Source organism: Gordionus sp. m RMFG-2023, chromosome 1 (assembly GCF_954871325.1).
Source record: "Gordionus sp. m RMFG-2023 chromosome 1, tfGorSpeb1-WG-v2, whole genome shotgun sequence".
NCBI lineage: Eukaryota > Metazoa > Nematomorpha > Gordioida > Chordodea > Parachordodidae > Gordionus > Gordionus sp. m RMFG-2023.
In genome coordinates this window covers 85,023,745-85,051,524 of record NC_088775.1, presented here as the reverse complement: position 1 = coordinate 85,051,524, position 27,780 = coordinate 85,023,745, and the positions used below count along the sequence as shown (strand labels likewise).

Genomic DNA, 27,780 nt, shown 5'->3' with positions numbered 1-27,780 from the left:
GAAGAAATCCCAATTATACATTAATAATTTATAAAATTATCAGGAACAATTCGAATTTATATTAAGCAGATTACTATAAAAATTATTACTAAAGTTCCAATAATGATATCACCCCAAATAAAAAATAATTGTGAATTATCGAATAAAACCTTGGTAAAATTATGATATATTGGAAATAGGCTGAGAATTACAGAACAACATTAAAAATTAATAATGAAGGTAAAGATATTATAGATAATGAGGGAAATGATTGTTTAAATTTTATTGAAGAAGATTCATGTCCAATACATATAAAAAATATTTATTTTTCGAATTTATAAAATAAAAACTGAAAATTAAAAATAAAATAATAATATGGAAATTTGGGAGATGAGAAAACCCCTAAAATCACAATTTTATTTATTTATCAAGACCAATTTTATATTTAATAACTTTTTCTAATTATTTATTTCTTTCTTTATTATATACTGACCAAATATGCTGAGATTATATATCCTTTTTTGAATCATATAGAATTCTTATTCAAACATGATTTTTTTTTTCTCCAAAAATATGGTGAAATCACTAATTTTGCCAAGCTTGAGAGCAAGTTTTCTTTATTCCTAAAATCCAGTCTCAATCTTCAAGTAAAGACTAAACTTAGAAGTTTATCAATTTCTTTCTTATGCCCATGGAACCAAATACTTAAAATTAAAACAAACGAATATATAGTGTCCTGATTCAAAAATTAGTCTATACTAAAAAGCAATTAAGATTCCAAATTAAGACGACCCAAGACACAGACTAAATATATATAAAAAAATTATATTAAATATTTAATAATAAAATACTATGTATAAATCTATTGGAACATATTTTATCTTACTTTTTTTGGAATCACAAAATACGTGATTTATAAATATATCTATAATAAATAATAAAAATACAATTTTGTTGGCCAGAAAGTCATTTTGTAAAAAAAATGATTTAGCTCCAAGGTTTCTAGAATAATATTTTCCACCCCTGGTTACGAGTTGAATTATGATTTTCTTTCTAAAAAGCTATTATCATTTAGACATATGTAAATTCGCGAAATGATAATTAGATACAAAGAATAGTGGAGGGTATTTATCTTGAGAAATATCGAATACCGTTTTTGATTTGTTGCCATTACTAAATAAAATAATAAGCATTTAAGCGATAAAATTTTCTGATAATTTATATCTAAATAATACTTATTCATATATTATTTTCCATAAGATCCATCTCCATAAAATAATTATTTGCAAAATAATTTCTATATAAAATCATTCTCTATAAACGGCTTTCTCTATATACAAGATTCTCTATATACAAGATTCTCTATAATTGTTTTCTCTATATTTGTATTCTCTATAAAGGTTTCTCTGCAAAAACGAAATACCCGATTCGACATGATTTTTAACAGCTGGGCAATTATTTTAAAATCTTTTAGTGGAATCTTTTCTCTATTAAAATCAGAAATTCTTATGATTATTAATATTATCATGAATAGAATTAAAGATAACACTAACAAAGATAAATGTGATCTCTCATAAACAGATTTTTAAAAATTCAATCAGCTAATAAATCGTGTCGGAAATAGAATGGTTAAAAAGCCCTATTTGGGTCGATTTCTTAAAAAATGATCCAATCAAGATTTTAGCCAAAATAAAAATTATGCAAGCCTGGAGATTTTGTTCAAAGATGGCAGAAAGATTTGGACCTCTATTTGCCAAATCTTGCGGTTTACATAATCTTATTTTGGCGGAAATCTTAATCGGGCCAGCTTTTATAAATCGACCCGAATCAAGCTTTTTAACCCTAATCGGACCGGATCCACTATGAATCCAACTAGTGTTGTTAAACGGATTTTTAAAAACGGCTAACCCAATATTTTAGCCATAAATATTAAGCAAGCCTGGAGATTTCGCTCATAGGTTTGAACATCTATTAACGAAATCCCGAGACTTGCATAACATTTTTTGGCTAAAATATCGTGTTTGCCGTTTAACAACACTAAATCTAACCTTCAAAGTAAGTTTTAAAACTTTTTAGACACGTGGTATTTTTTAAAAAAAATAAAGTTGCAATAAACCCGTATTTGGTAAGTAGCGAATATTGTTTCCACTGTAGTTTTCTGTTGGGTTGACCTTTAGCATTTTTCTGAATACCGAATTTCTGCGTGGGGAAAAAAGTAGATTAAATTAATAATCTTAAAAATATAGGAATTATATCTGATATGATTGTAGTGTAAATCTTAGAGTCCCAGAAACTTGGTTTAAAAAAACTCTATCCTTAAATCAATCTTTTTCCTTAGTTTGGAGACCCGAAAAAAAAAAATTTGACGACGGTCCGGTTTTGTGGGTTTTTTAATATAGTATACGACCATTTTTTTTCTCTCTTCTTCCTTCTATATATTACATAAATATGATTAATGATAAATCATACGATACGATATAACATGGAAAAGTATTTAAAAAATGGGAAAAAAAACAATAGAAAAACATCCATACCATATAATAGGTAGAAACGTTAAAAGTTTTATTGGCCTTGCTTGCCCCGGTCCTAAGTGCACCAGCGTTACGAATTCTCAATGATCGTATCGAATTTTCTAAAACCGCACTTTTCTTCGAAACGATCACAACAATATCGATCGATTCTAATGGTATATCAAGCTGATTACCCGTTGTTTCGTTAAGATCGGCGTGAATATGATAACTCCCTGCCATTAATCCAGGCATGAGAGGATTACCTGAGGTGGCGTGACAGTTGCCTATAATGTCGAGGTTGCAATTCATCAATTTAGGCAACATAAGGTTCGGGGCTTCTAAGCTATGAAGAGCCCATACTTTATTATTATAATAATCGTTTAAAAATTAGACATTCAAGGGTTTATAAATTTAGCAGAGACCTGTAGCCCCGGCCCGGGTACACTGGTAGGGCCGTATTTAAATTTTTCTTAATATACCCGAGACGGGCCTTAAAAAATATACTTTAAATATACAGGGACCAGGCCGGTCCTAAAATTTTGATCTTAAGTATCGGGTCATATTTTAAAACCGAGCCATAAAATTAAATGTAATATATTCTAAAAAAAATCCGGGCCATGCCGGGCCTAAAAATATAAAATCCGGGCCAAAAATGTTTGTGCGGATCTCTGGTATTTTGAGATGTACCTGTAGATGTTTTGAGAGAACGAGATGGAGAGAAGAATTTGAAATAACGGTAATAATTAACGGAATAACATGGGAGGCAGGATGAATCAGGCGAAAAATCGCTTTGGCCATATCGCCAATAACTGGTTTTGCTGATGTACCAACCTTGAATAAATAAATTTAAAAAAAGATATATTTAGACTCTGAGTAAGTAAAATTTGATTTAGGAATTAGATTTCTCAGTATCCGTTATTTATATGAGACAATAGATTTCAAATAAATATACTTTTTTTTAGTTTAAATGATATTATAAATATAGAAGAAAAGAATGTAAAAAATTAAAAATAAAAAATGGTTTGTATAAAATATAATCATTTTGTTCTTGCTTGAATTTTTTTTAATTTGAAGTTGTATGGATTAGTTCAGATAACATATTTAATCTCAATCAATAACTTCCATATTTTCCCTCTAATTACCGTGAAAAAGGAGGATGTACAGTGGATATGGTCATTTATTATAGATATATCCAAAAATAAAATTTGTTATAGTAATAGAACTGTTGGAGTGGTATAGTATACTATATTTCAGAAATTTTAAAAAATTTACATCCAAGTATAACTGAAAACTACATAGATTAGAGGCCAGGGCTACCAACGTAAAATTCCCAAGAATTTTGAGCTTTGTAAAATTCCAAATTGGCTAAAATGAAAAAATTTAATCAATTTTTTTAGCACAAAATGAGTCAGGTATGACTCCAATGAATTAGATATAATAAATAGAGTAAAACCCCCAAAACTGCAATATATTAATTTTTGATGCATATAAACTTTTATAATACTTGAAATTATAATGACTGAAATATATTTATTTATATATAAAATTGATTAATCGGAGAATAGGAGTTCAACACATGATCTTCATCACCATGTGCTGATAATATATATTGTTTTCCAAAATTTCATGAGTCAAAATAACTGGATAATATCTGTAGTGTAAATAATTTTATGGTTGTAAATATAAATTGCATTCCAGACATTTATTGCTAATGTTACTTGAAATTTTTCAAAAATATGACCAAATTCTATCTGAAGCAGCAGTCATAGAAATTGATAAAAGTCTTATAGCAATCATACTTATAAGTTGATGCAGACCTGTCCACCATATTAGAGGTTGTACTTTCTTTGCACTTTGCCATATTCCCACATTTCGCCAAAACCACTTTTGATTGATATTACTCCAATATCATTATTGAATTCTGCAATTAGGTCATTGATTGCAGTCATGCCAGATAATATCTTATCATTGACTAGTTTAAGATCATTGAAACGAGGATCAAATATGTTTGCAGCGAAATGAATCTGACAACAAAACTCTTTGCGATTTTTCACTAGCTGTAATATATATATTTCAATTCATGTTTTTTTTCACTTTTGAAATAATGTAAAATGAATTCAGTATTTGTAATTTGCATTCCCAAGAATTTTATTATTTTGGGCATATGTCTAGCTTTTATATTAGTTTTCAAGGTAGCCCAGACCAAACTGGTCACTTGCCTATCAGGTTTATTGGCCAAGCCTTGCCTGTAATTATTTACTACTGGCCAATAAAAAATTATATGTCAAACTTTTCTGCCCACCATAATCCTTTATGAAAGAAAACAACATAAATCTGCCTAATTATCAGCTAAAACATTTTATAAACTTATGCCTAGCCTTACCTATAAAAAAATTTGCATCATTTGCCCAGTCTGGCTTGGTTCTCTGTTATAGATAAAATAATCACAATTTAGATAAAAAATAATAATATAAATTTAATAAATGAATAATGATATTGATGTTAATTCTTACAGTGATATTTAGTATTTACCATCAAATCTAGGGTGGGGTCTATTTACAATCATATCTTTCCATGATTTGTATTTGTTTGAAGATATCAATGAGGGGTGACAGTTTGAAGGTATTTCTGAGAAAGTAATTGTGTTTACACTCCATAATTGACTACAAGCTTTAAACCATAATTGTTCATCTCTAGCACATAAATAAAAGTTTTTACAAACCTAATCTAAAATAACTTTAGATTAAGACATTAATTTTACCTTTGCTAAATTTTCAACATATTTAACATTTAATTCATATGATAAAACTAATTTAAAAATATATATAAGGATCTCTTTTGGCAATTTGTTTAATATTAGGCATTTGTTCTTATTGTGAATAGTTGCCTTTTTTACTTCTTCTCTAATATTTAAATTTAAAATATCTGATACAATCTTTGTTTGATCTAATGTATTCACTAGTTGATTAATAATTCTAAATATAATTTAGAAATTTTATTTAAATTTAAAAAAGTACTTATCATCTATTTGTTTTTCTTTAATATTGCTATAAATATTTTCATGTTTAGCATAATTTAAACAAGATAAGGCTTTAGAAACCTGTATATCAATGTCTGGAACTATATGTATGGATTTACGATAATAGTCTAAGGCATCATTTATATTATTGTCTTTTTCATAAAGCATACCTTTCAAGTATAATTTTTTAGCCTACTTCTTAAATTAATACCAAACTGTAAATATAATTTAACTCTATCCAATTCAATTTTAGGTATATTGGTGTTATTCTCAAGATTTGTATCAATGATGCTACATTTTTTCCATAAATCTTCAAAATCTCTCTCCATCTTAGAAAAATTATTCTCAATGTTATAATATACATTTTCTGAATCATCTTCATCACTTTCTTCAGATAATATACTATCCTTTTGCATTTGATTTGGCGAATAAGTTATTGGCCATATGTTTTTTTAATAAAAAAATTAGTATGAGATGACAGGTAATTAAAAGAAATCAATCAATTGACAGATATCAAGTAATTAATCAATAAAACCACATAACTTATTTTAAAAAAAATGATTAAAATTTCAAATTTAATATTGAAATAAATTTGGAACAAGCTATATGCTTTTCTCGAATAAATAAGTTTTCGGAGGAATTATACTCAGGTCATCGCAGCTTTTTAGTTTATTTAAACAAAAACCTAGATGTGACCTGAGCTTTTTTCCAGTAGGGTAGATATTGATCACCTCATTTTGGGGAAGGGGGTTAGAGGGAGTGTCGAATTAATTTGTTTAGTATATCGAATAAAAATCACGCTTCTGGATTTTATTACAAAAATACATATGGCATGGGTTATAAAAGTTACATTTTTTTAAAGGTTTATTTTTAGAATTTGTGCAATGAATTGAGGGACCAATGAAATAAATATTTCAGTGTTATTAGCAGTTTGAATATGTGTTTATTTTATAAGATTAAGTATTATTTAAATTTTTAATACCCATATAATGGTGATCTGATCAGGCATCCGTCATAGGAACAAAAGTGATGTTAATAAAAAGCCCGAAGCGGATAGATTTTAAATGAAGGCCAGATTAAGTTTATAACCAAAATAATAATGTAAGCCTAAAATTTTTCTCATAGGGAGAAATGCTTGGCCATCTACTTGCCAAATCTTGATTTGCATAATATTATTTTAGCTAAATTCTAAATCGGGCCCTTTTGTAAAATCGACCCAAAATGACTTTTTAACAACACTGAAAAGCCTCATAAATATTAGGACAGAAAAGATTGCTCAGTATCAAAAATTTCGATTTTAAATATCATGGATAAATTTTTTTTTTAAAGTATAGTATTTAAGGGGAATAGGAGTAAAAGAATATTATATTATATAATTGTTAATGTGAAAGTATGTTTACTAATGCATTTAGCTGACTGGCTGTATAATATATTGTAATGATCTTGAGCATATTATACTAATGATATCAAACAAGCGAACACTAAATATCAAGCTCGCCATTATGACTAAGTTTCAGAACAAAGATGTGTACTCAGGTCATCGCCTTTTAGTTAAATCAAACAAAAACCTAGGTGTGACTTTAGTTTTTTTCAAGAGGAGGTTTATTTCGGAGTAGGGCTTGAGTATGATATGAATTTGTTTAGTATATCGAATAGAAAATTACGCTTTCTGGATTTTATAACAAATATATATTATTTATGAGATGCTGAATAATTGCTATTTTATTTTGTCTTTCTATGCAAACTCATGAGGCAATATTTACTAATTATCTTTAACCTAATAGAGGTATAACTATCAAAGGCGTCACTAACCTTTACAATTTCAGGGGACACAAAATTCATTTTTCAAATCTTTTTCAAAATTATTTTCTTTTATTTTTTTAGCAAACATTATCTAAAATTACATTTTTTTATTCGCTAAATATTTAAAATGTTAGCTATTTTTTTTAGCTACTGTTATAAATATTGCACTATGTATATAAAAATATAAAAAATTTTCCTGTTTTTCGAGCCACTGTGTCCCCTAGTGACATTACTGGTGACCATAATTGATAACCCATAATCCCAATTCATCGTCATATTTTTTATTTATGATGACTTTTTGATAGCCTATAGCCCCATCGTAATACATAATGATTTCATAATTAGCCAGGTTTTTATCAGTATCGATTTTCATATATTATCATATTCCATATATAAAATTCATAGGCGTAACCAGAAGCCCCTCTTTTCTTCAGAAATAAAAATATCCTCTTTGCTCCCTAACCATACTCTGCCTCCTAAAAATATATGCATATATCTTAAACAAAAATTTAAAGTAAAAAATGTAAAAGTTAATAATGTTTTAAACAAAACTAGTGACTATAATTCATATTTTTCTTGGAAAAAAGCATTTATATATACATAAAGTAATGAAATATAAGCCAAAGACAAGTCTTAAAAAAATAACCTCCTACCCTATAAAAATATTTTCTAATTGTATATAGGCTAAAATCCGACCGAAGTTTGAGCAAAAACGGGACGAAGTCACGCTATATTGGAAATCTGGCGGATGAAACCACCATAAATTTATTTATTCCCCCTAAAAAATTCTTACTAGGTCTATAGCCTGGATAAAAGTGTCACTTTTACCAATCGTTATCCATATAAACCTATTTTTACAACATTGCATAGTTCCATAATATTCAATTAATTATAAGATTACACAATATTTGCCCAAATTAAATTAAGTTACCATAATCTCAATTATTATTTTATCAATCAACTCAATCATCAAATTAAATTAACATTTAAAATTTGTACTATAAAATCAGTTGTTTCAATAATATTCCACTCTCAACATGACATGCATTTTCCAAAATTAATTTACAATTTTATCATTAACATTGTTTTAATTTAATAACTCACATATTCCATAATAATATACCAATTATTTTCATGTTAAATATTTATATATGCATTTTAATTAATGATAAGTCATATTTTTTTGTAATTAAAATAAAATAATTGAATCCATAATATTACATAATATAAAAATAGAAACCAAAAATATATTTCCCTAAAAGTACCATTTACTAAAAAATACAACATATCGTATAATTCTTAGCACAAAGGCAACAAACCTTGCGAAATATCTAAAAACTATTGTACATACATCAAAGCTTAGCCAGTATCGCATTGTTCAATCAAATCTAACGGATCTATGATTAATATATCTATATTTCACGTCTTAAGTATATTAGATAATTTATCATATGATTAAATAGAGTTATAATAGAGTAATAATGTATTTTAGTTTAATAATAACTTATAATTTTATTCTATTTATGTTTATGAAAACACTGGTGTAGAGAGCTTTTGAAATGGCTAAGACTTTGAATGAAAACATCGGTTATATTAATATATTAATGAGTAATGCCCAAATAGACACTATTTAAAAATTTACAAGAATAAATTCCCTCAGAAATAAAACGCAAAGCTTCTTGGATATTTTATGGGGTGCCGATAAATCCATTACTATAATTGTTTCCAAAAAATATTTAAACATTGACCAATCCATATGAGTGTATGGAATACAAAAATGAAAGTGCGCTATTTATACACTGCTTCATCAGTCGTTCCGACAAATAAAAGATAATACTACCCATATATGCAGAGATCTTGGACAAACTATCAATATTCAATGAACATTAATTAAACAAGTTAAAATATTCTTCACATATGACGTGAAAGAAGCTTACTTGCAACAACTAGAATTATATTACTAATGAAACAAATTTCGGATCAATATCAATACCATATTTAGCCCTTTTAAATATCTTAATGCCCTTTGGGTTATAATCATGCGGAGCCAAGATTTTGCTAGGAGATTGGGAAGGGGCGATCGGGTGGGATTTTTTCCATAAACCTTATCGGAATCAGATCAACTTATTGCAGGCGTTTGGCAATATTCGATTTTTATAAAATGAATTTCGGTCTTTTTAAAAAGAAATAAAGTCGTTATTTTAAAAAATAATTAACTTATGCAAATTTTTCTTTCAAATTCTTGTTTATAGTGATATATTGTATAAACTTTTGGGAATGGGAGATGGGTGTAAGGGAGAAATTTTTATTGGTTTAATTATTTAAACCTATGTATGCACTAAAAATACTATATGACACAAAATTAAATATGAAACATGTGTTTTTAATACCACAGAAATAAAATATACATATGAGGTAAAATCAATGGTGGCGACATACAAATCATGCGTAAAAATATAACCGTCCTCCTACCATTAACACGTAAAAGTGTTGAAGTCATCTATTCGACTACTTAATCACCGATTTATTTCTGACCTTGCAACTAGTGTTGTTAATCGGCTTAGCCGAGTCGGCTCGAACAGAGCTCACCCAAATTTTGGGTCGTTTTTTTCGACTCCAACTCAAAGTTTTGGTCGTTTTTTACGACTTCGACCAGAGTTCAAGCCGAAAAAAACGACTTCGACCCAAAATATGGGTCGTTTTTTTCGACTCCGACCCAAGTCCAAGCCGAAAAAAACGACCTCGACCCAAAATATGGGTCGTTTTTTACGACTCCGACTCAAAATTTGGGTCGTATTTTTCGACTCAAACTTGAAATTTGGGTCGTATTTTTCGACTTAAACTTGAAGTTTGGGTCATATTTTTCGACTCAAACTTGAAGTTTGGGTCGTATTTTTCGACTAAAACTTGAAGTTTGGGTCGTATTTTTTGACTCAAACTTGAAGTTTGGGTCGTATTTTTCGACTCCAACTCAAAGTTTGGGTCGTTTTTCTGACTCAGACTCAAACATCGGGTCGTTTTATTCAATCCGACCCAAAATATGGATCTTTTTTTAAAGACGACTTAAAGTTAGGGTTGCTTTTTTTCACCCCTAACCCAATTATCTAGATCATTTTTTTCGACCAAAAGTCAAATAACATTTAGTATATATTAATATTATAGGCGGGAAAGTTACTTAAAGCTTCTTTAAATTATAATGCTCTGATTAACTATTCATCATAGTTATATTTTAAAATTTTTAAGTGATGTACCATAGAAAAGTGCCATTTGTCATGATAATTATTTTTGAACTTTTTTAAATGAAATAGATAAAAATCTATATTGTAGACATGTTAAATCAAAATTTCAGTGATGATGTACCATAGATAAGTGGTAATTGTCATAATCGCTATTTTTGAACTTTTTTGAGTTTTTTTAAAGCAAATTGCTAAAAATATATATTCTAAACATGTTAAATTAAAAATTCAGTGAGGATGTATCATAGATAGGTGACAATTGTCATAATCGCTATTTTTTAACTTTTTCAAATTTTTTTAAAGGAAATATCTAAAAATATATATTCTAAACATGTTAAATTAAAAATTCAGTGAGGATGTATCATAGATAGGTGACAATTGTCATAATCGCTATTTTTGAACTTTTTTAAATTTTTTTAAAGGAAATATCTAAAAATATATATTCTAAACATGTTAAATTAAAAATTCAGTGAGGATGTATCATAGACAGGTGACAATTGTCATAATCAATATTTTTGAACTTTTTTCAATTTTTTTAAAGCAAATAGCTAAAAATATATATTCTAAACATGTTAAATTAAAAATTCAGTGAGGATGTATCATATATAGGTGACAATTGTCATATTTTTGAACTTTTTCAAATTTTTTTAAAGGAAATATCTAAAAATATATATTCTAAACATGTTAAATTAAAAATTCAGTGAGGATGTATCATAGATAGGTGACAATTGTCATAATCGCTATTTTTAAACTTTTTCAAATTTTTTTAAAGGAAATAGCAAAAAATATATATTCTAACCATGTTAAATTAAAAATTCAGTGAGGATGTATCATAGATATGTGACAATTGTCATAATCGCTATTTTTGAACTTTTATAAATTTTTTTAAAGGAAATATCTAAAAATATATATTCTAAACATGTTAAATTAAAAATTCAGTGAGGATGTATCATAGATAGGTGACAATTGTCATAATCAATATTTTTGAACTTTTTTCAATTTTTTTAAAGCAAATAGCTAAAAATATATATTCTAAACATGTTAAATTAAAAAGTCAGTGAGGATGTATCATATATAGGTGACAATTGTCATAATCGCTATTTTTGAACTTTTTCAAATTTTTTAAAGGAAATATCTAAAAATATATATTCTAAACATGTTAAATTTAAAATTCAGTGAGGATGTATCATATATAGGTGACAATTGTCATAATCGCTATTTTTGAAATTTTTGAAATTTTTTTAAAGGAAATATCTAAAAATATATATTCTAAACATGTTAAATTAAAAATTCAGTGAGGATGTATCATAGATAGGTGACAATTGTCATATAGATAAGACAATTGTCATAATTGCCATTTTTGAACTTTTTCAAATTTTTTAAAAGAGATAGCTAAAAATATATATTCTAAACATGTTAAAGTCACCTATCTATGATACATCCTCACTGAATTTTTAATTTAACATGTTTAGAATATATATTTTTAGATATTTCCTTTAATTAAAAAAATTTGAAAAAGTTCAAAAATAGCGATTATGACAATTACCTATATATGATACATCCTCACTGAATTTTAAATTTAACATGTTTAGAATATATATTTTAAGATGTTTCCTTTAAAAAAATTTAAAAAAGTTCAAAAATAGCGATTATGACAATTGTCACATATCTATGATACATCCTCACTGAATTTTTAATTTAACATGGTTAGAATATATATTTTTTGCTATTTCCTTTAAAAAAATTGAAAAAAGTTCAAAAATAGCGATTATGACAATTGTCACCTATCTATGATACATCCTCACTGAATTTTTAATTTAACATGTTTATAATATATATTTTTAGCAATTTGCTTTAAAAAAACTCAAAAAAGTTCAAAAATAGCGATTATGACAATTGTCACCTATCTATGATACATCCTCACTGAATTTTTAATTTAACATGTTTAGAATATATATTTTTAGATATTTCCTTTAAAAAAATTTGAAAAAGTTCAAAAATAGCGATTATGACAATTGTCACCTATCTATGATACATCCTCACTGAATTTTCAATTTAACATGTTTAGAATATATATTTTTAGATATTTCCTTTAAAGAAATTTGAAAAAGTTTAAAAATAGCGATTATGACAATTGTCACCTATCTATGATACATCCTCACTGAAATTTTAATTTAACATGTTTAGAATATATAATTAAAGCTATTTCCTTTAAAAAAATTTGAAAAAGTTCAAAAATAGCGATTATGACAATTGTCACCTATCTATGATACATCCTCACTGAATTTTTAATTTAACATGTTTAGAATATATATTTTTAGATATTTCCTTTAAAAAAATTTGAAAAAGTTCAAAAATAGCGATTATGACAATTGTCACCTATATATGATATATCCTCACTGAATTTTAAATTTAACATGTTTAGAATATATATTTTAAGATGTTTCCTTTAAAAAAATTTAAAAAAGTTCAAAAATAGCGATTATGACAATTGTCACATATCTATGATACATCCTCACTGAATTTTTAATTTAACATGGTTAGAATATATATTTTTTGCTATTTCCTTTAAAAAAATTGAAAAAAGTTCAAAAATAGCGATTATGACAATTGTCACCTATCTATGATACATCCTCACTGAATTTTTAATTTAACATGTTTATAATATATATTTTTAGCAATTTGCTTTAAAAAAACTCAAAAAAGTTCAAAAATAGCGATTATGACAATTACCACTTATCTATGGTACATCATCACTGAAATTTTGATTTAACATGTCTACAATATATATTTTTATCTATTTCATTTAAAAAAGTTCAAAAATAATTATCATGACAAATGGCACTTTTCTATGGTACATCACTTAAAAATTTTAAAATATAACTATGATGAATAGTTAATCAGAGCATTATAATTTAAAGAAGCTTTAAGTAACTTTCCCGCCTATAATATTAATATATACTAAATGTTATTTGACTTTTGGTCGAAAAAAATGATCTAGATATTGGGTTAGGGGTGAAAAAAAGCAACCCTAACTTTAAGTCGTCTTTAAAAAGAAAGATCCATATTTTGGGTCGGATTGAATAAAACGACCCGATGTTTGAGTCTGAGTCAGAAAAACGACCCAATCTTTGAGTTGGAGTCGAAAAATACGACCCAAACTTCAAGTTTTAGTCGAAAAATACGACCCAAACTTCAAGTTTGAGTCGAAAAATATGACCCAAACTTCAAGTTTAAGTCGAAAAATACGACCCAAATTTCAAGTTTGAGTCGAAAAATACGACCCAAATTTTGAGTCGGAGTCGTAAAAAACGACCCATATTTTGGGTCGAGGTCGTTTTTTTCGGCTTGGACTTGGGTCGGAGTCGAAAAAAACGACCCATATTTTGGGTCGAAGTCGTTTTTTTCGGCTTGAACTCGGGTCGAAGTCGAAAAAAACGACCCAAACATTGAGTCGGAGTCGAATAAAACGACCCGAGCTTTGGGTCGGGGTCGCGACTCGCGGCGTTTTAACAACACTACTTGCAACAAAAAACACGTTCATCTTTTAATTTATTATAAAATATAAACAAGGGTTGTGATTAGAAGGTAGAGTTGGGCAGGTCCTCCGAAAAAAGAATCGAGATACAGATACAGATTCTTTATAAAAAAATGAAACTTAGATACAGATACTAGTATCTTGTTCAAAATATCAAAAAGATACAAGATAAAAGATACTTGTATCTTTTACTAAATTAGAGTATCTTAAATACAAGACACTTTCAAATTATCATTACCAATTAAATTAGAATAGTTAATAAAATACAATTTTTATTATTTATTTGTGAAGAATAGTATTACACATATAATAATGAATATTTGCAATAATTAATAAAATATTTATTGATGAATTAATTATAATAACCAGGGATTTTAATATTAATTATTGTCCATTAATAGCTCAAACAGGGAAGGGAGAGTAGTATATTTAATGGGAGTTGAAAATGTGCAAATAAGAAAAAAAATTAAATCAAATGATTTATTAAAATTTGCAGGTTATTTTTTGTGTTGTTTTAAATATAGCTTATATTCGGAGTATATGGTTAAATGGCATCTTTAAAAAAAAATAATTCTAATTTTATTTTATTCATTATCTTTAATAAGTATTTATCATTAATTGTTTGTGATATTTATGTATTTTTTAAATTAGTTTTATTTTCTAGTATGACTTATTAATTCTTGCATTTGTAATATCAAATATATATAAATATCATTTAAATCTCTTTTCAAATTTTTTTAATATATTTCTTGCAAAATCATTAATTATATATAAAAAATATGAAAATAATGTACAACATTATATTATTTATAACAAATTTTTTTAATGCATTTTAAATTGATTAAATTTTGTAGATAAATACTGTAATATAATTTTACTTATATCATAAATAAATAAAAGTAAATATAGTTAAATTCTACCTTATTATAATTATTTTATTAAGAGCCTTTTAAAATTATCTAATGTTATATATCAATTGTAGCTTAAATATCTCCTCTAATAAGAACTTGCTAAAATAATTAAATATAAAATATATTAGGGATATGCCGATATTTTTTATCGAACCGATATTTCACCCATTTTTAAATATCAATTATCGGTCAATATTATAAAATTTGATCCGATATAAAAATGGCTTCTATAACAAAAATAAATTGTTATAAAATTTAAAAAAATAGTAATATCTAAAATCATTTATTTTTATAAATATCGAAATCCATTTTTATGAATATTTTTTTAATAATAATATTTAATTAATAAACATTCTACCATATTGTTATTTTGTGCATTCTGTTTATAAAAGTGTGCGATAATCTCTTCAGAATCTGTTTTTAGTGAAGTTGGTGATATTGACAGTTAATATCGCTGCAAGCTGACCTCTGATTAATTGGAAATATTGGTATTACTAAAAAGAAATCTTCGCTATATTAATGTTAAATATTATTTTAAATATTTATTTCAAATTTCAAATTTCAAATATAATTGTTTATTAATTAATATGTATATTAATTAATGTTATTACTTGTTATATAAAAGTGATTTAACAATAAAAATATTTTATATACTTTTAGAATTGCAATTGAATTGAATATAAACTATAACTGATCATTATAATATATTTAAATGACATAAGTTATGGTATAGTTAATTTTAGTTGTTATACTAATAAAAAGTTTATTAAAAATTAAAACCATTGGTATCTTTACAGAATATAAAATTAGATATGATATCGGATCGGTACGGCCGATATCAATTAAATATCGGATCGGATCGACCTCCAAAAGTGGTATCGGTACACCTCTAAAAATTATATATCCAAAATGATTTTAATTTGATAATCAACCATCTTCTATAAAAAATTTTAATAACAATTATCTAAGAGGGACTTAAGTATAGGTATTATTATGTTAATAATTATAAAATAAAAATGTACAATATACTTATATGTTTAACAAAGTTTGTAGAGGAGTTTGTTCAACCTTTATTAACTTTTTTACTTGTGCAATTTTGACATTCGGCTTGTACCTTGTCCTTTTTCACATAAATTACTTTATAAAATTTTCCATCTAGAATTTTAAGATTCGGATTGATTCAGGAGAACCTATCTCCATAATTTCATCTTCACTACTATGATTGTTAAACATACTACAAATTAAAAATTATTACATATAAAATATATCCTTCTCCTATTTAGTTTCGGTATTATTATTTTTAATCTATCTATCTTTGTGACCTGTAAAATTTCCAACTAATATTGGTTATCAATATATTAAAAATATAGCGGGAAAAAATAAAGAAAATAATACAAGATTTCACAAAGAAAATAAAGTTACATTGTGTGATATGTAAATATTTTAAACATGAATATTAAAAAGAATCTGTGTCTGTAACTTTTTAAAGAAAATGAAAAAGATACAAGATTCTTTTCAAAATAAAGGATCTTAGATACAAATACTAGTATCTTATTAAAAATGTCAATAAGATACTGAGTACAAGATACAAAAGGATCTTGTATCTTGTATCTTACAAGTATTCGCGGCACTGTCCAACTCTGTTGGAAGGTCAGGATAAAGCAAGTAACAAATTTAAAAAATCCACTTTGACATTCCGGTTACCCTACAATTAATTAAGATGGTCAATTCCTATCACCTATATTTAGGGATACATTTTTGTCTTATATCTTCCCAGCTAAATAAAACACTCTTAAACATGAGAATTGAGGGTTTTTATTACGATTAGCAAATAACGAAAATTAGAGTATATAAATTCAGTTTTGGTGTAATTAACAACATATGAGGAATTACAATACAATTATTTTTAATTAAAAAAAAGATAATTAACACGACAAATAAAAGTCTTGGTTTAAATTAAACTCTTATATTTTTATTAAGAACTTGGCCAAAGACTATCTCGAAGGAGCACAGCATTTTATAACAGAAGAGAACAATTATTAATTGATAATGGATGTCTTTTTTGGTTTCATGGCGTTGTTTTATTGCCTGTTTCCATCCGAATAAATTCATTTCTACATCATGAATAAACCGAGGGACAAGTCTATATATCTGGTGACTGAATATAAAAGGATGATATATAACATAGTGGTAATTGTAACTTGTATCAATTAAATACTAAATTTCCTGGGCAACTTACGAAAAGATATTATGACTATAAAGCCAGTCTTTACCTATATTCTGCGAATTTTTGCGGGAAAGGTATATGGTTAAATTAATCTAAGAAAACTTCCTATCAATAATTTTCACATAGCCAAAGAAGTCTTTAGTTTTAAAGAGACCTAAGAATTCTAGTATTTTTCTTTCACATTATTCTTTCGGTAAATCGTATTTAGATTCATTAAAATTTTTCTCAAAAAATTTATACGAACAATAAAACATTTCATGACACTCATAAAACCAAACAAAGTAAAAGGCATATACATTCGAGGTCATATTTAATAGACTATTAAAAAAAAGATTAAACGAGCACTTCTTCGGCATCTGCTAAAAAGTTAAATAATTAACTATATAATGATGAATATACATATATGTAATATTATAATTATAAAAATAATATATGTCTGAGCCAAAAAATTTATATAAAAACACTTTTTTGTTGTAGTTTTTTTTCTCTTTTGAAGTGGCATATAAGTTTTTTTTTGATCAATCGAAAAAAAAGTGTTTCAGTGTTGCTAGAGGATGCTAGCCACCGAGAGAGTATTTTAAAATTCTATAAGAGCCTCCAAATTTGAAAATAAAAAAATTTAAGAATATTTTTTCAAAAATTTTCTTTCTTTCTCAACCCGCAATACTATAATAATAACGCTATATCAATCTATTTGGTAATTAATTTTAAAATTAAATGAAAAATGTTAAATTTTGATTGTTAAAAAAAGCCCAGATATTTTAAAAATTGTCTCTTATATTTTCAGTATGGAAAGATATTATAGATTTTGATTTTTAGATCAATGCTTAGAAGATATACGTTTGAGTAGTGATGCAATCGCTTGACTTAAGCCGATTCCAAAACGGCTTAGCCGAGTTTATAGCCAAAAACATTGGCTCAGCCTGGGAACGCGAGCCGAAAACATCAGCTCAGCCTGTGAACGCGAGCTGATGAAAAATTGGCTCAACCTGGAGTGCGAGCCAAAAAATCGACTCAGCTTTGAACTCGAAATCTGTGTATTATCGCTCAAAATTGAAACTTTCCTGGCCCGATCCCGAACGAAAACTTTCTTTATTTGTCCCGAAAATTAGTTTTTAATATGTGTTAAATTAAAATAAAATCTTATTTTGTTTACCCCCATTTATTGTATAATGATACTCATTTCACTGAATATGGAGATGGTAGTTTTATTACAATTTCATCCTTTTCAACTTAAAATTATCAATGTTTGAAGATGTCAAACGGATACACATTTTTTTATAATGATGTTTGGTTTTATCATTTTAAAATTTATAAAAATTCTAAATTAGCTAATATGATATGGAAGTTAATATCCCGACTATTTATTATCAAAACATAACAAATTTAAGAAGGAAATCAAATAGAAAGAGATAATTGAAAATTTTGATTTTGAAATTATACATACAATTAATTCATAAAAAAAAAATGAAGTAAAAAATGTGTTTATAAGGATAAGTATTTTCCACAGAAATTTAAAACTGAACAGAAAAATAGAATAAAATTTATAAAAACGCAAAATAAGGTTCATACTGGTCGGTATTTTCCATAGAAATTTAAATAAAAGCAACACTATACCCATGCTTATTTTTCAATAGTCAAATATAATATAAAGTTTAATTATTTATTAAGCTCCAATTTTGAGCGATAACATACAGTTTTCGAGTTCAAGACTGAGCCAATTTTTTGGCTTACACTCTAAGGTTGAGCTGATATTTTCGGCTTGCGCTCTGAGGTTGAGCCGACTTTATAGGCTCGTGCTCCAATCGAACCGATTTCTTCGGCTTCCCCCCAAAATGTATGCATATATCTTAAACGATAATTTGAAATAAACTATGTAAAAGTTTATTAAATATTCATCGAAATTTAACACCATTTAATTCTGAAATAATTATGGAATTATCAAATTTTAAAAAAAAATTGGATCTAGCTAGCATTATAAATTATTACTAAGTTTATGTATTACTATATGGATTTTATTATATTTTATACAAACTAATAAAAATATATTTCCTATTTGTTCAAGATTTAGCTTATATTTTGATACCATCTCTTGATGACCAATTTCGTATATTTTAAATATTAATAATAAGTTGTTTCTATTAAAAATAACTTCCTATCCTATAAATATATTTTTCAGCTATATTATAGGTTAAGGAAAGCCGGCCGAGCCCCTCGCTAAAATGAGGTACCCCCCCCCCCCCTACCATCATCCCTTATGAAAATCTTGGCTATGTCTATGGTTTGAGTTTGGCACGAATGCTTTCATAGACTCGAGTTTTAGCAAATTCCCTATAGTCCTAAGATTCTAACGAATTCATTCTTTGTTTCATTTTTAAAGCGAAATGATTTTTTAAAATATTTATTTAGTAATTTATAATATCCCAACAGAACTATAAACTTTCTTTATTTGTAAAATTGATTACCCTTGTACATAAATTACACCTAACACAAAAATAATCTAAAATATTGTTGTGAAAATATTTCTCTAATTTTAATAAATTTTCGGTTATCAACATAGAATTGTTAAACGGCTTTATTTTTAAAAAAGGCTAACCCTGTTCCTGTAATCATCATTCCAGTTCCTTTAGCATTCCATAATTTCTTCAAGTTCCGTTTCTGAAAAATGTTCGATACATTTATGTTCCATGTCCTTGGATTTAAGAAATTAAATTAACTATGCCAAATTAAAAGAGATTTAAAAAAATAAAATTGTCAATAGTTTTTTTTTCTTCAAAGTAGTCAATTTGGGAATGCTGATTTTTTAATAAAAGGGAAGAAATATAATATACATATAATAAAAATGTGTCATATAAGTTAATTATTCGTGTAGTTTTTATACTTTTTCTTTTCTTTTCTTCTTTTCTTTTCTTTTCTTTTCTTTTCTTTTCTTTTCTTTTCTTTTCTTTTCTTTTCTTTTCTTTTCTTTTCTTTTCTTTTCTTTTCTTTTCTTTTCTTTTCTTTTCTTTTCTTTTCTTTTCTTTTCTTTTCTTTTCTTTTCTTTTCTTTTCTTTTCTTTTCTTTTCTTTTCTTTTCTTTTCTTTTCTTTTCTTTTCTTTTCTTTTCTTTTCTTTTCTTTTCTTTTTTTTCTGTTCTTTTAACTAATTTAATCTAATCTATTTTTATAAGTGAATTGTTTTTGGAATAGGATCATAAGAGGTGTTGGCAAATAGCCATTAAGCATTAATCATTATTTATTTTATGTTACTTGATAAAAAAAAATTATATAATTTTAATTTTAAAAAAATTTAATTTTTAGCTCAATAGCGGATGTCATATTTTTTTGTAATTGCAGTATAAGCCAGATTTTATGTTTTCTCAAACTACTCATTTTAATAAATTGACCAAAAAAAAGATTAATAATATTTTATTTGTTGATTCGTAAAATCTAAATGAAGTTAATATAAAACAAAATAATAAAATATGATGTCAATGTTTAATGATTCCATAATAGCATCCACAGACTCAGATAAATCAATGGAATCCGCCAAGCAGCTAATTAATTATCACTATTACAGAGACAAAATAAGCCTTGATAGAGTAAAACTGGACAACGCTATTGATATCTCCTCAAACGGATATACAGATGACGACGAATACAATGCTACTTATATCTTACCTCCCAATACACCTGTATCTCCTCTCAACAGGAATTTCAATGATTCCATTTCAAATAAACTCGGGCTTATGTTTACTTCCGAAAACCTTAGAAAGACATTGGAAGATGCATTTATTTCAAGACAATTATCTTTACACCCCCCTAATTACATTCAAAAATTAAAATTGGAATGCGAAACTTCATCAAACCCATCCTATCATAACGTTTCTCCCCACGGTCTATCTATTATTAAAATTTGTGGAAAAAACGATTTTAAACCTATCACTATCCCCCAAAAGATTAAATTAATTGTCGATTCAAATCCCCAAGCGATGGCCTATTATTATAAAGATGATCCGGAAGAAACGCGGTGGAAGAGCGTAACTTATATTCAATATTTACAAGATATAAGACGCGTAGCTAAAGCGTTTATATCGTTAGGCTTGGAGAAGTTTCACGGAGTAGCAATAATAGGATTCAATGCTCCAGAATGGATTACATCTAATTTTGCAGCCATATTTGCCGGGGGTTTATCAGCTGGAGTATATACCACGAACAGCGCCGAAGCCAGCTTGCAGATAATGATGGACTGCAAAGCAAATATTTGTGTGGTGGAAGACTGGAATCAAATGAATAAAATTCTAAGCATAGCCGATAAATTACCTGATTTAAAGGCTATCATTCAATATCGAGAAAATTCTTTCCCATCTAAATCAAAACTCGGCGATATTAAGCATTTAAAAATATTAAAATGGTCCGATCTCGACGAATATTCTGAAATGACATCCGAAGATACGTTAAACGAAAAGATCGAATCTCTTAAACCTAATAATTGCAGCACTTTGATATACACCTCAGGTACCACCGGAATATCTAAGGGTGTCATGATTAGCCATGATAATTTAATATGGACCTCAACGAACCTATCAAACTACATAAAAGCCGAAATATATTCTGAAAGAATAATTAGTTATCTACCCTTAAGCCACATAGCTGCCCAAATAACTGATATGTATGTTACCATCGAATCAGCATCGAGTATTTGGTTTGCTCAACCCGATGCTATGAAGGGCAGTTTGTTAAAAACTTTGATTGAAGTCAAACCCACCATATTCATGGGGGTACCACGACTATGGGAAAAGTTTGCCGATAAGCTTATTAGTATGAATAAATCACTTTACGGACTTAAAAAATACTTTTTCAACTGGGTTAGAGATGTAGGGAGACGCGGAAGCAAGGCATTAATGAAAGGCGATCCCGTTCCTTGGGAATATTATTTATTTAACCGCTTTGTATTTTCTCGCTTTAAGACAATCCTCGGCTTCAACTCTTGTCGGTATTTTATCAGTATGGGAGCCCCGTGTCCCTCTATTACTTTAGACTTTTTCGGATCGTTAGGTATAAACATCCAGGAAGCTTATGGGACTTCGGAATGTACTGGGCCAGCTAGCATTAATTATCCTAATTTAGGCTTATTTTGGACTGGAAGTTGCGGCCTAGTTTTCCCAGGAACTAAGGTTAAAATATTGAAGCGGGAGCCGCTGAAAGAGAATATAAGAGGGCAAGACATTAAATACGAAAACAATTTCGGAAAAGAAAATTGTCATGATGAGTCTAAAATTCATGCTGTCAATAGTGATATAAAAAAGATAAGTTCATCTCAAGATGAGGATATGGAAGGAGAGATATTGATAAAAGGAAGACACGTTTTTATGGGTTACCTTAACATGCCTCAACAAACTATAGAAACGATTGATTCGAATGGTTGGCTATATACTGGCGACATTGGAAAGCTAATCAAAACATCAACTGGAGGATCTTTCCTCTTTATAACGGGAAGATTGAAAGAATTGATTATAACTGCCGGTGGGGAAAATATCGCTCCTATACCCATCGAAAACGCTATCAAAGAACAGTTATGTGAAATAGTTAGTAATGTCATGGTAATCGGTGACTACAGAAAATATTTATCAGTGTTATTAACATTCAAGACCAAAATCGACATAAATACTGACTTATGCTCACAGACGCTGCAACCTTCAGTTCAAACATTTATACTCGATTTATTATATCAAGGTTCTTCTACAATCACAAAATCTCTTATGAAACCTTTTTCGCTCATGGACTTAATTGAAAACATGCCATTACCACTAAAAAACTATATTAACGACAGAATGGACGTTGCTAACACAAAAGCTGTTAGTAGAGCCGCTTTCATAAGAAAATGGGTCGTGTTGGAAAATGATTTTACTATACCTGGAGGTGAATTAGGACCTACCATGAAACTTAGACGTCCTTATATATTAAAAAAATATGCTCAGGTAATTGAATCTTTATACACTGAGAGTAAGGAAACAAATAAAGATGGATTATCAGAAAATTAAAACTTTATGTTGTTTATAGAAAATTTTTTTCCCTCATATTATTAATTTTATTTTTGCTCATCATACTTCACGAACAGTCTTAAAATTGATTTATAACAAAATCAGATCAAACTTCCTATATTTTATCTCTTAAAATCATAATTCTCCTTTTTAACTAAGATTTTGCATATCTTTCTCATCGCCGAATATATCGAATCAATCTAATTGTTATTTTATTTTATTTTATTTTTAAATTCAATTTTATATTTAATAAGAAAAGCTATCATTTAAAATATGTTCATATTATCCATATTTATATTTATAGTATATATATACTGCAATTTATTTTAAATAAAATTTGATCCAAAATTATTATTTTTTTGTCATAGAAAATTAATTGGGGAGATGAGGGCTAATCGGCGCAAGGGACTTGTATAGTTAAGCGGATTTTTTTTAAAAAGCTGACATGTTAAGAAATTTAAATTAAGTATTAGCATTGTATAAATATGTATATTTGAGGCGAAAAATATTTTATGCACCTCAGCTATTCAAATTTATTTATGATAAAAAAATGTCTTTAGGTAAAAATTGAAATGTTTGCAACCATATTATTAAGTGGCATTAAAATATGAAGAGCTTAAAAATAATAAAATTTGACATTATATGAAATTCAAAACCCGAAAAAATATTTACGGACCTAGCATGCGCACAATATTTTTTTGTAGAGTTGTGTCCAAAATCTTGTTTAAAAAGAAGTTCATTTTGAAATTTTTAAAATTTTCTTAGAAATACAATTTCGGACATGTTTTTATTATTCCCGTTCCTTTGGTATTCCATAATTTCTTCAAGTTCCGTTTCTGGAAAATGTTCGATACATATATGTTCCATGTCCCTGGATTTAAGAAATTAAATTAACTATGACAAATTAAAAGAGATTTAAAAAAAAATAAATTGCCAATAGTTTTTTTTTCTTCAAAGTAGTCGATTTGGGAATGTTAATTTTTTTTAAATAAAAGGAAGGAAATATAATATACATGTTACATATAAATAAATGTGTCATATAATTTTATTATTTGTATAGTAACTTAAGTTGTTAACTTTTATTTATTTATTTTATTTTTATTTTCTCTTGCCTTATATAATCTAGTCTCTTTCTATAAGTGGATTTTTTTTTTGGAATAGGATCATTAGAGGTGTTGGCAAAATGCATTAATAAGCATTAATTATTATATATTATGTTACTTGATAAAAAAAAAATTAATATAACTTTAAATTTATAAAAAATTTATATTTTTGGCTTAATAGCGCATGTCATATTTTTTTGTAATATAAGCCGGATTTTATGTTTTCTCAAACAACCATTTTAATAAATTGACCAAAAAAAAAAATTAAAATTTTTTTATTTGATTCGTGTTATCTAAATGATGGTAATATAAAATAAAATAATAAAATATGATGTCAATGTTTAATGATTCCATAATAGCATCCACAGACTCAGATAAATCCATGGAATCAGCCAAGCAGTTAAATAATTATCACTATTACAAAGACAAAATAAGCCCGGTTAGAGTAAAACTGGGCAATGCTATTGATGTCTCCTCAAACGGATATACAGATGACGACGAATACAATGCTACTTATATCTTACCTTCCAATACACCTGTATCTCCTCTCAACAGGAATTTCAATGATTTCATTTCAAATAAACTCGGGCTTATGTTTACTTCAGAAAACTTTAGAAAGACATTGGAAGATGCATTTATTTCAAGACAATTATCTTTACACCCCCCTAATTACATCCAAAAATTAAAATTGGAAGGCGAAACTTCATCAAACCCATCCTATCATAACGTTTCTCCCCACGGTCTATCTATTATTAAAATTTGTGGAAAAAACGATTTAAAACCTATCACTATCCCCCAAAAGATTAAATTAATTGTCGATTCAAATCCCCAAGCGATGGCCTATTATTATAAAGATGATCCGGAAGAAACACGGTGGAAGAGCGTAACTTATATTCAATATTTACAAGATATAAGACGCGTAGCTAAGGCGTTTATATCGTTAGGCTTGGAGAAGTTTCACGGAGTAGCAATAATAGGATTCAATGCTCCAGAATGGATTACATCTAATTTTGCAGCCATATTTGCCGGAGGTTTATCAGCCGGAGTATATACCACGAACAGCGCTGAAGCCAGCTTGCAGATAATGATGGACTGCAAAGCAAATATTTGTGTGGTGGAAGACTGGAATCAAATGAATAAAATTCTAAGCATAGCCGATAAATTACCTGATTTAAAGGCTATCATTCAATATCGAGAAAATATTTCCCCATCCAAATCAAAATTCGGCGATATTAAGCACTTAAAAATATTAAAATGGTCCGATCTCGAGGAATATTCTGAAATGACATCCGAGGATACGTTAAACGAAAAGATCGAATCTCTTAAACCTAATAATTGCAGCACTTTGATATACACCTCAGGTACCACCGGAATATCTAAGGGTGTCATGATCAGCCACGATAACTTGATATGGATTTCCACGAATTTTTCCAAATACATAAAAGCCGTAAAACAGTCAGAAAGAATAGTTAGTTATCTTCCCCTTAGTCATATGGCTGCTCAAATATTCGATATATACACTGTCATGGAATCAGCATCCAGTACATGGTTTGCTAAGCCAGACGCTTTGAATGGCTGTTTGCTAAAGACCTTAAATGAAGTCAAACCTACTATGTTTATAGGTGTACCTCGACAATGGGAAAAATTTGCCGATAAGCTTATTAGTACGAATAAATCAATTTATGGACTTAAAAAATACTTCTTTGAATGGGTGAAAAATGTAGGAAGACGCGGTAGCAAGGCATTATTAAAAGGCGACACCGTTCCTTGGGGATATTATTTTGTTAATCGCTTTGTATTTCCCCGTTATAAGGCAGTCTTAGGCTTCAACTCATGCCGGTATTTTATAAGTATGGGAGCTCCATGCTCTTCGGCTACTTTAGACTTTTTCGGATCGTTTGGCATAAATATCCAAGAGATTTATGGATGTTCGGAATGTACGGGACCGGCTAGCGTTAATTATCCCAATTTAGGGTTATCTTGGACAGGAAGTTGCGGCCTAGTTATTCCAGGAACTAAGGTCAAAATATTAAAAAGGGAGCCTATGAAAGAGAATATAAGAGGCCAAGACATAACAATTAAAAATAATTTCGGAAAAGAAAATAGTTATGACGAGTCACTTGTTCATATTGCCAATAGTGAAATAAAATTTCTAAGTTCATCTCAAGATGAGGATATGGAAGGGGAGATAATGATAAAAGGAAGACATGTTTTTATGGGTTACCTTAACATGCCTCAACAAACTATAGAAACGATTGATTCAAATGGTTGGTTATATACTGGAGACATTGGAAAGCTAATTAAAACGTCAACTGGGGGTCCTTTCCTCTTTGTAACGGGAAGATTGAAAGAATTGATTGTAACTGCCGGTGGGGAAAATATAGCTCCTATACCCATTGAAAACGCTATCAGAGAGCAGTTATGTGAAATTGTTAGTAACGCCATGGTGATCGGTGACTACAGAAAATTTTTGTCAGTGATATTAACATTCAAGACTAAAATCGACATAAATACTGGCTTATGCACACAGACGCTGCAACCTTCAGTTCAAACATTTATACTCGATTTATTAAATAAAGGTTCTTCTACAACTCTTTCGCTCAAGGATTTGATTGAAAACATGCCATTACCACTAAAAAACTATATTAATGACAGAATAGACGCCGCTAACACAAAAGCCGTTAGTAGAGCCGCTTTCATAAGAAAATGGGTCGTGTTGGAAAATAATTTTACCATGCCTGGCGGTGAATTAGGACCCACAATGAAACTTAGACGTCCTTATATATTAAAAAAATATGCTCGGATAATTGAATCTTTATACAATGAGAGTAAGGAAACAAGTAAAGATGGATTATCCGAAAATTAGGAATTTTTAAGAATCAAAAAGTTATGTTGCTTAATCCTGAAATCAAACATTTATACCTCCAGAGACTCTTTTTTTTAACAAAAAATGACATTTGTTACATATGAAATTTTTCCCCTCATTTCAATAGTTTATGACAATCTTAAAATTAATTTAACAAAATTAGAATAAACTTCAAATATTCTACCTCTTAAAAAAATAATTTCCCTTTTTATCTAAGATTTTGCATATCTATTTCACCATCCCCGAATAAATCAAATCGAATCAAATCTAATTGTTATTTTAATTCAATTTTTTTAAAAATAAAATTTATATTTTATTAAAAAAACATCATTTAAAATATGTTTATTATTTAGTCTATATATTGCAATTTTTATTTTAAATAAAATTAGCTCCAAAAGTAATTTTTTTTATCATAGAAATTAGTAGGGGAGATCAGGCAGGGCTAATCGACGCTAGGGACTTGTATTGCTCAGAGGATTTTATTTAAAACCAGTCATGTCTAGAAATTCAAATTTAATTATGTAATAGCATTGTATAAATACGTGTATTTGGGGGGCAAAATATTCA

General features: G+C 27.9%; 3 protein-coding genes across 3 annotated transcripts; 2 read left to right on the top strand and 1 right to left on the bottom strand.

Annotated features, from left to right (window-relative positions):
• Positions 1 to 477: 477 nt before the first annotated feature.
• Positions 478 to 5,941, bottom strand: LOC135931516 (F-box only protein 9-like). Its single transcript, XM_065468687.1, has 8 exons — positions 5,742 to 5,941; positions 5,507 to 5,700; positions 5,251 to 5,464; positions 5,022 to 5,211; positions 3,177 to 3,320; positions 2,514 to 2,848; positions 2,096 to 2,178; positions 478 to 1,152 (listed from the first exon to the last, which is right to left on the bottom strand). Exons 1-8 carry the CDS (start codon positions 5,922 to 5,924, stop codon positions 1,047 to 1,049), a joined length of 1,449 nt encoding a protein of 482 aa, XP_065324759.1. The 5' UTR covers positions 5,925 to 5,941; the 3' UTR covers positions 478 to 1,046.
• Positions 5,942 to 20,688: 14,747 nt separating this feature from the next.
• On the top strand, positions 20,689 to 23,244 carry LOC135930857 (long-chain-fatty-acid--CoA ligase ACSBG2-like). The gene has a single exon (XM_065467652.1). It carries the CDS (start codon positions 20,689 to 20,691, stop codon positions 23,242 to 23,244), a length of 2,556 nt encoding a protein of 851 aa, XP_065323724.1.
• Positions 23,245 to 24,620: 1,376 nt separating this feature from the next.
• LOC135922795 (long-chain-fatty-acid--CoA ligase ACSBG2-like) lies at positions 24,621 to 27,469 on the top strand. The gene has a single exon (XM_065457272.1). It carries the CDS (start codon positions 24,676 to 24,678, stop codon positions 27,211 to 27,213), a length of 2,538 nt encoding a protein of 845 aa, XP_065313344.1. The 5' UTR covers positions 24,621 to 24,675; the 3' UTR covers positions 27,214 to 27,469.
• Positions 27,470 to 27,780: the final 311 nt, after the last annotated feature.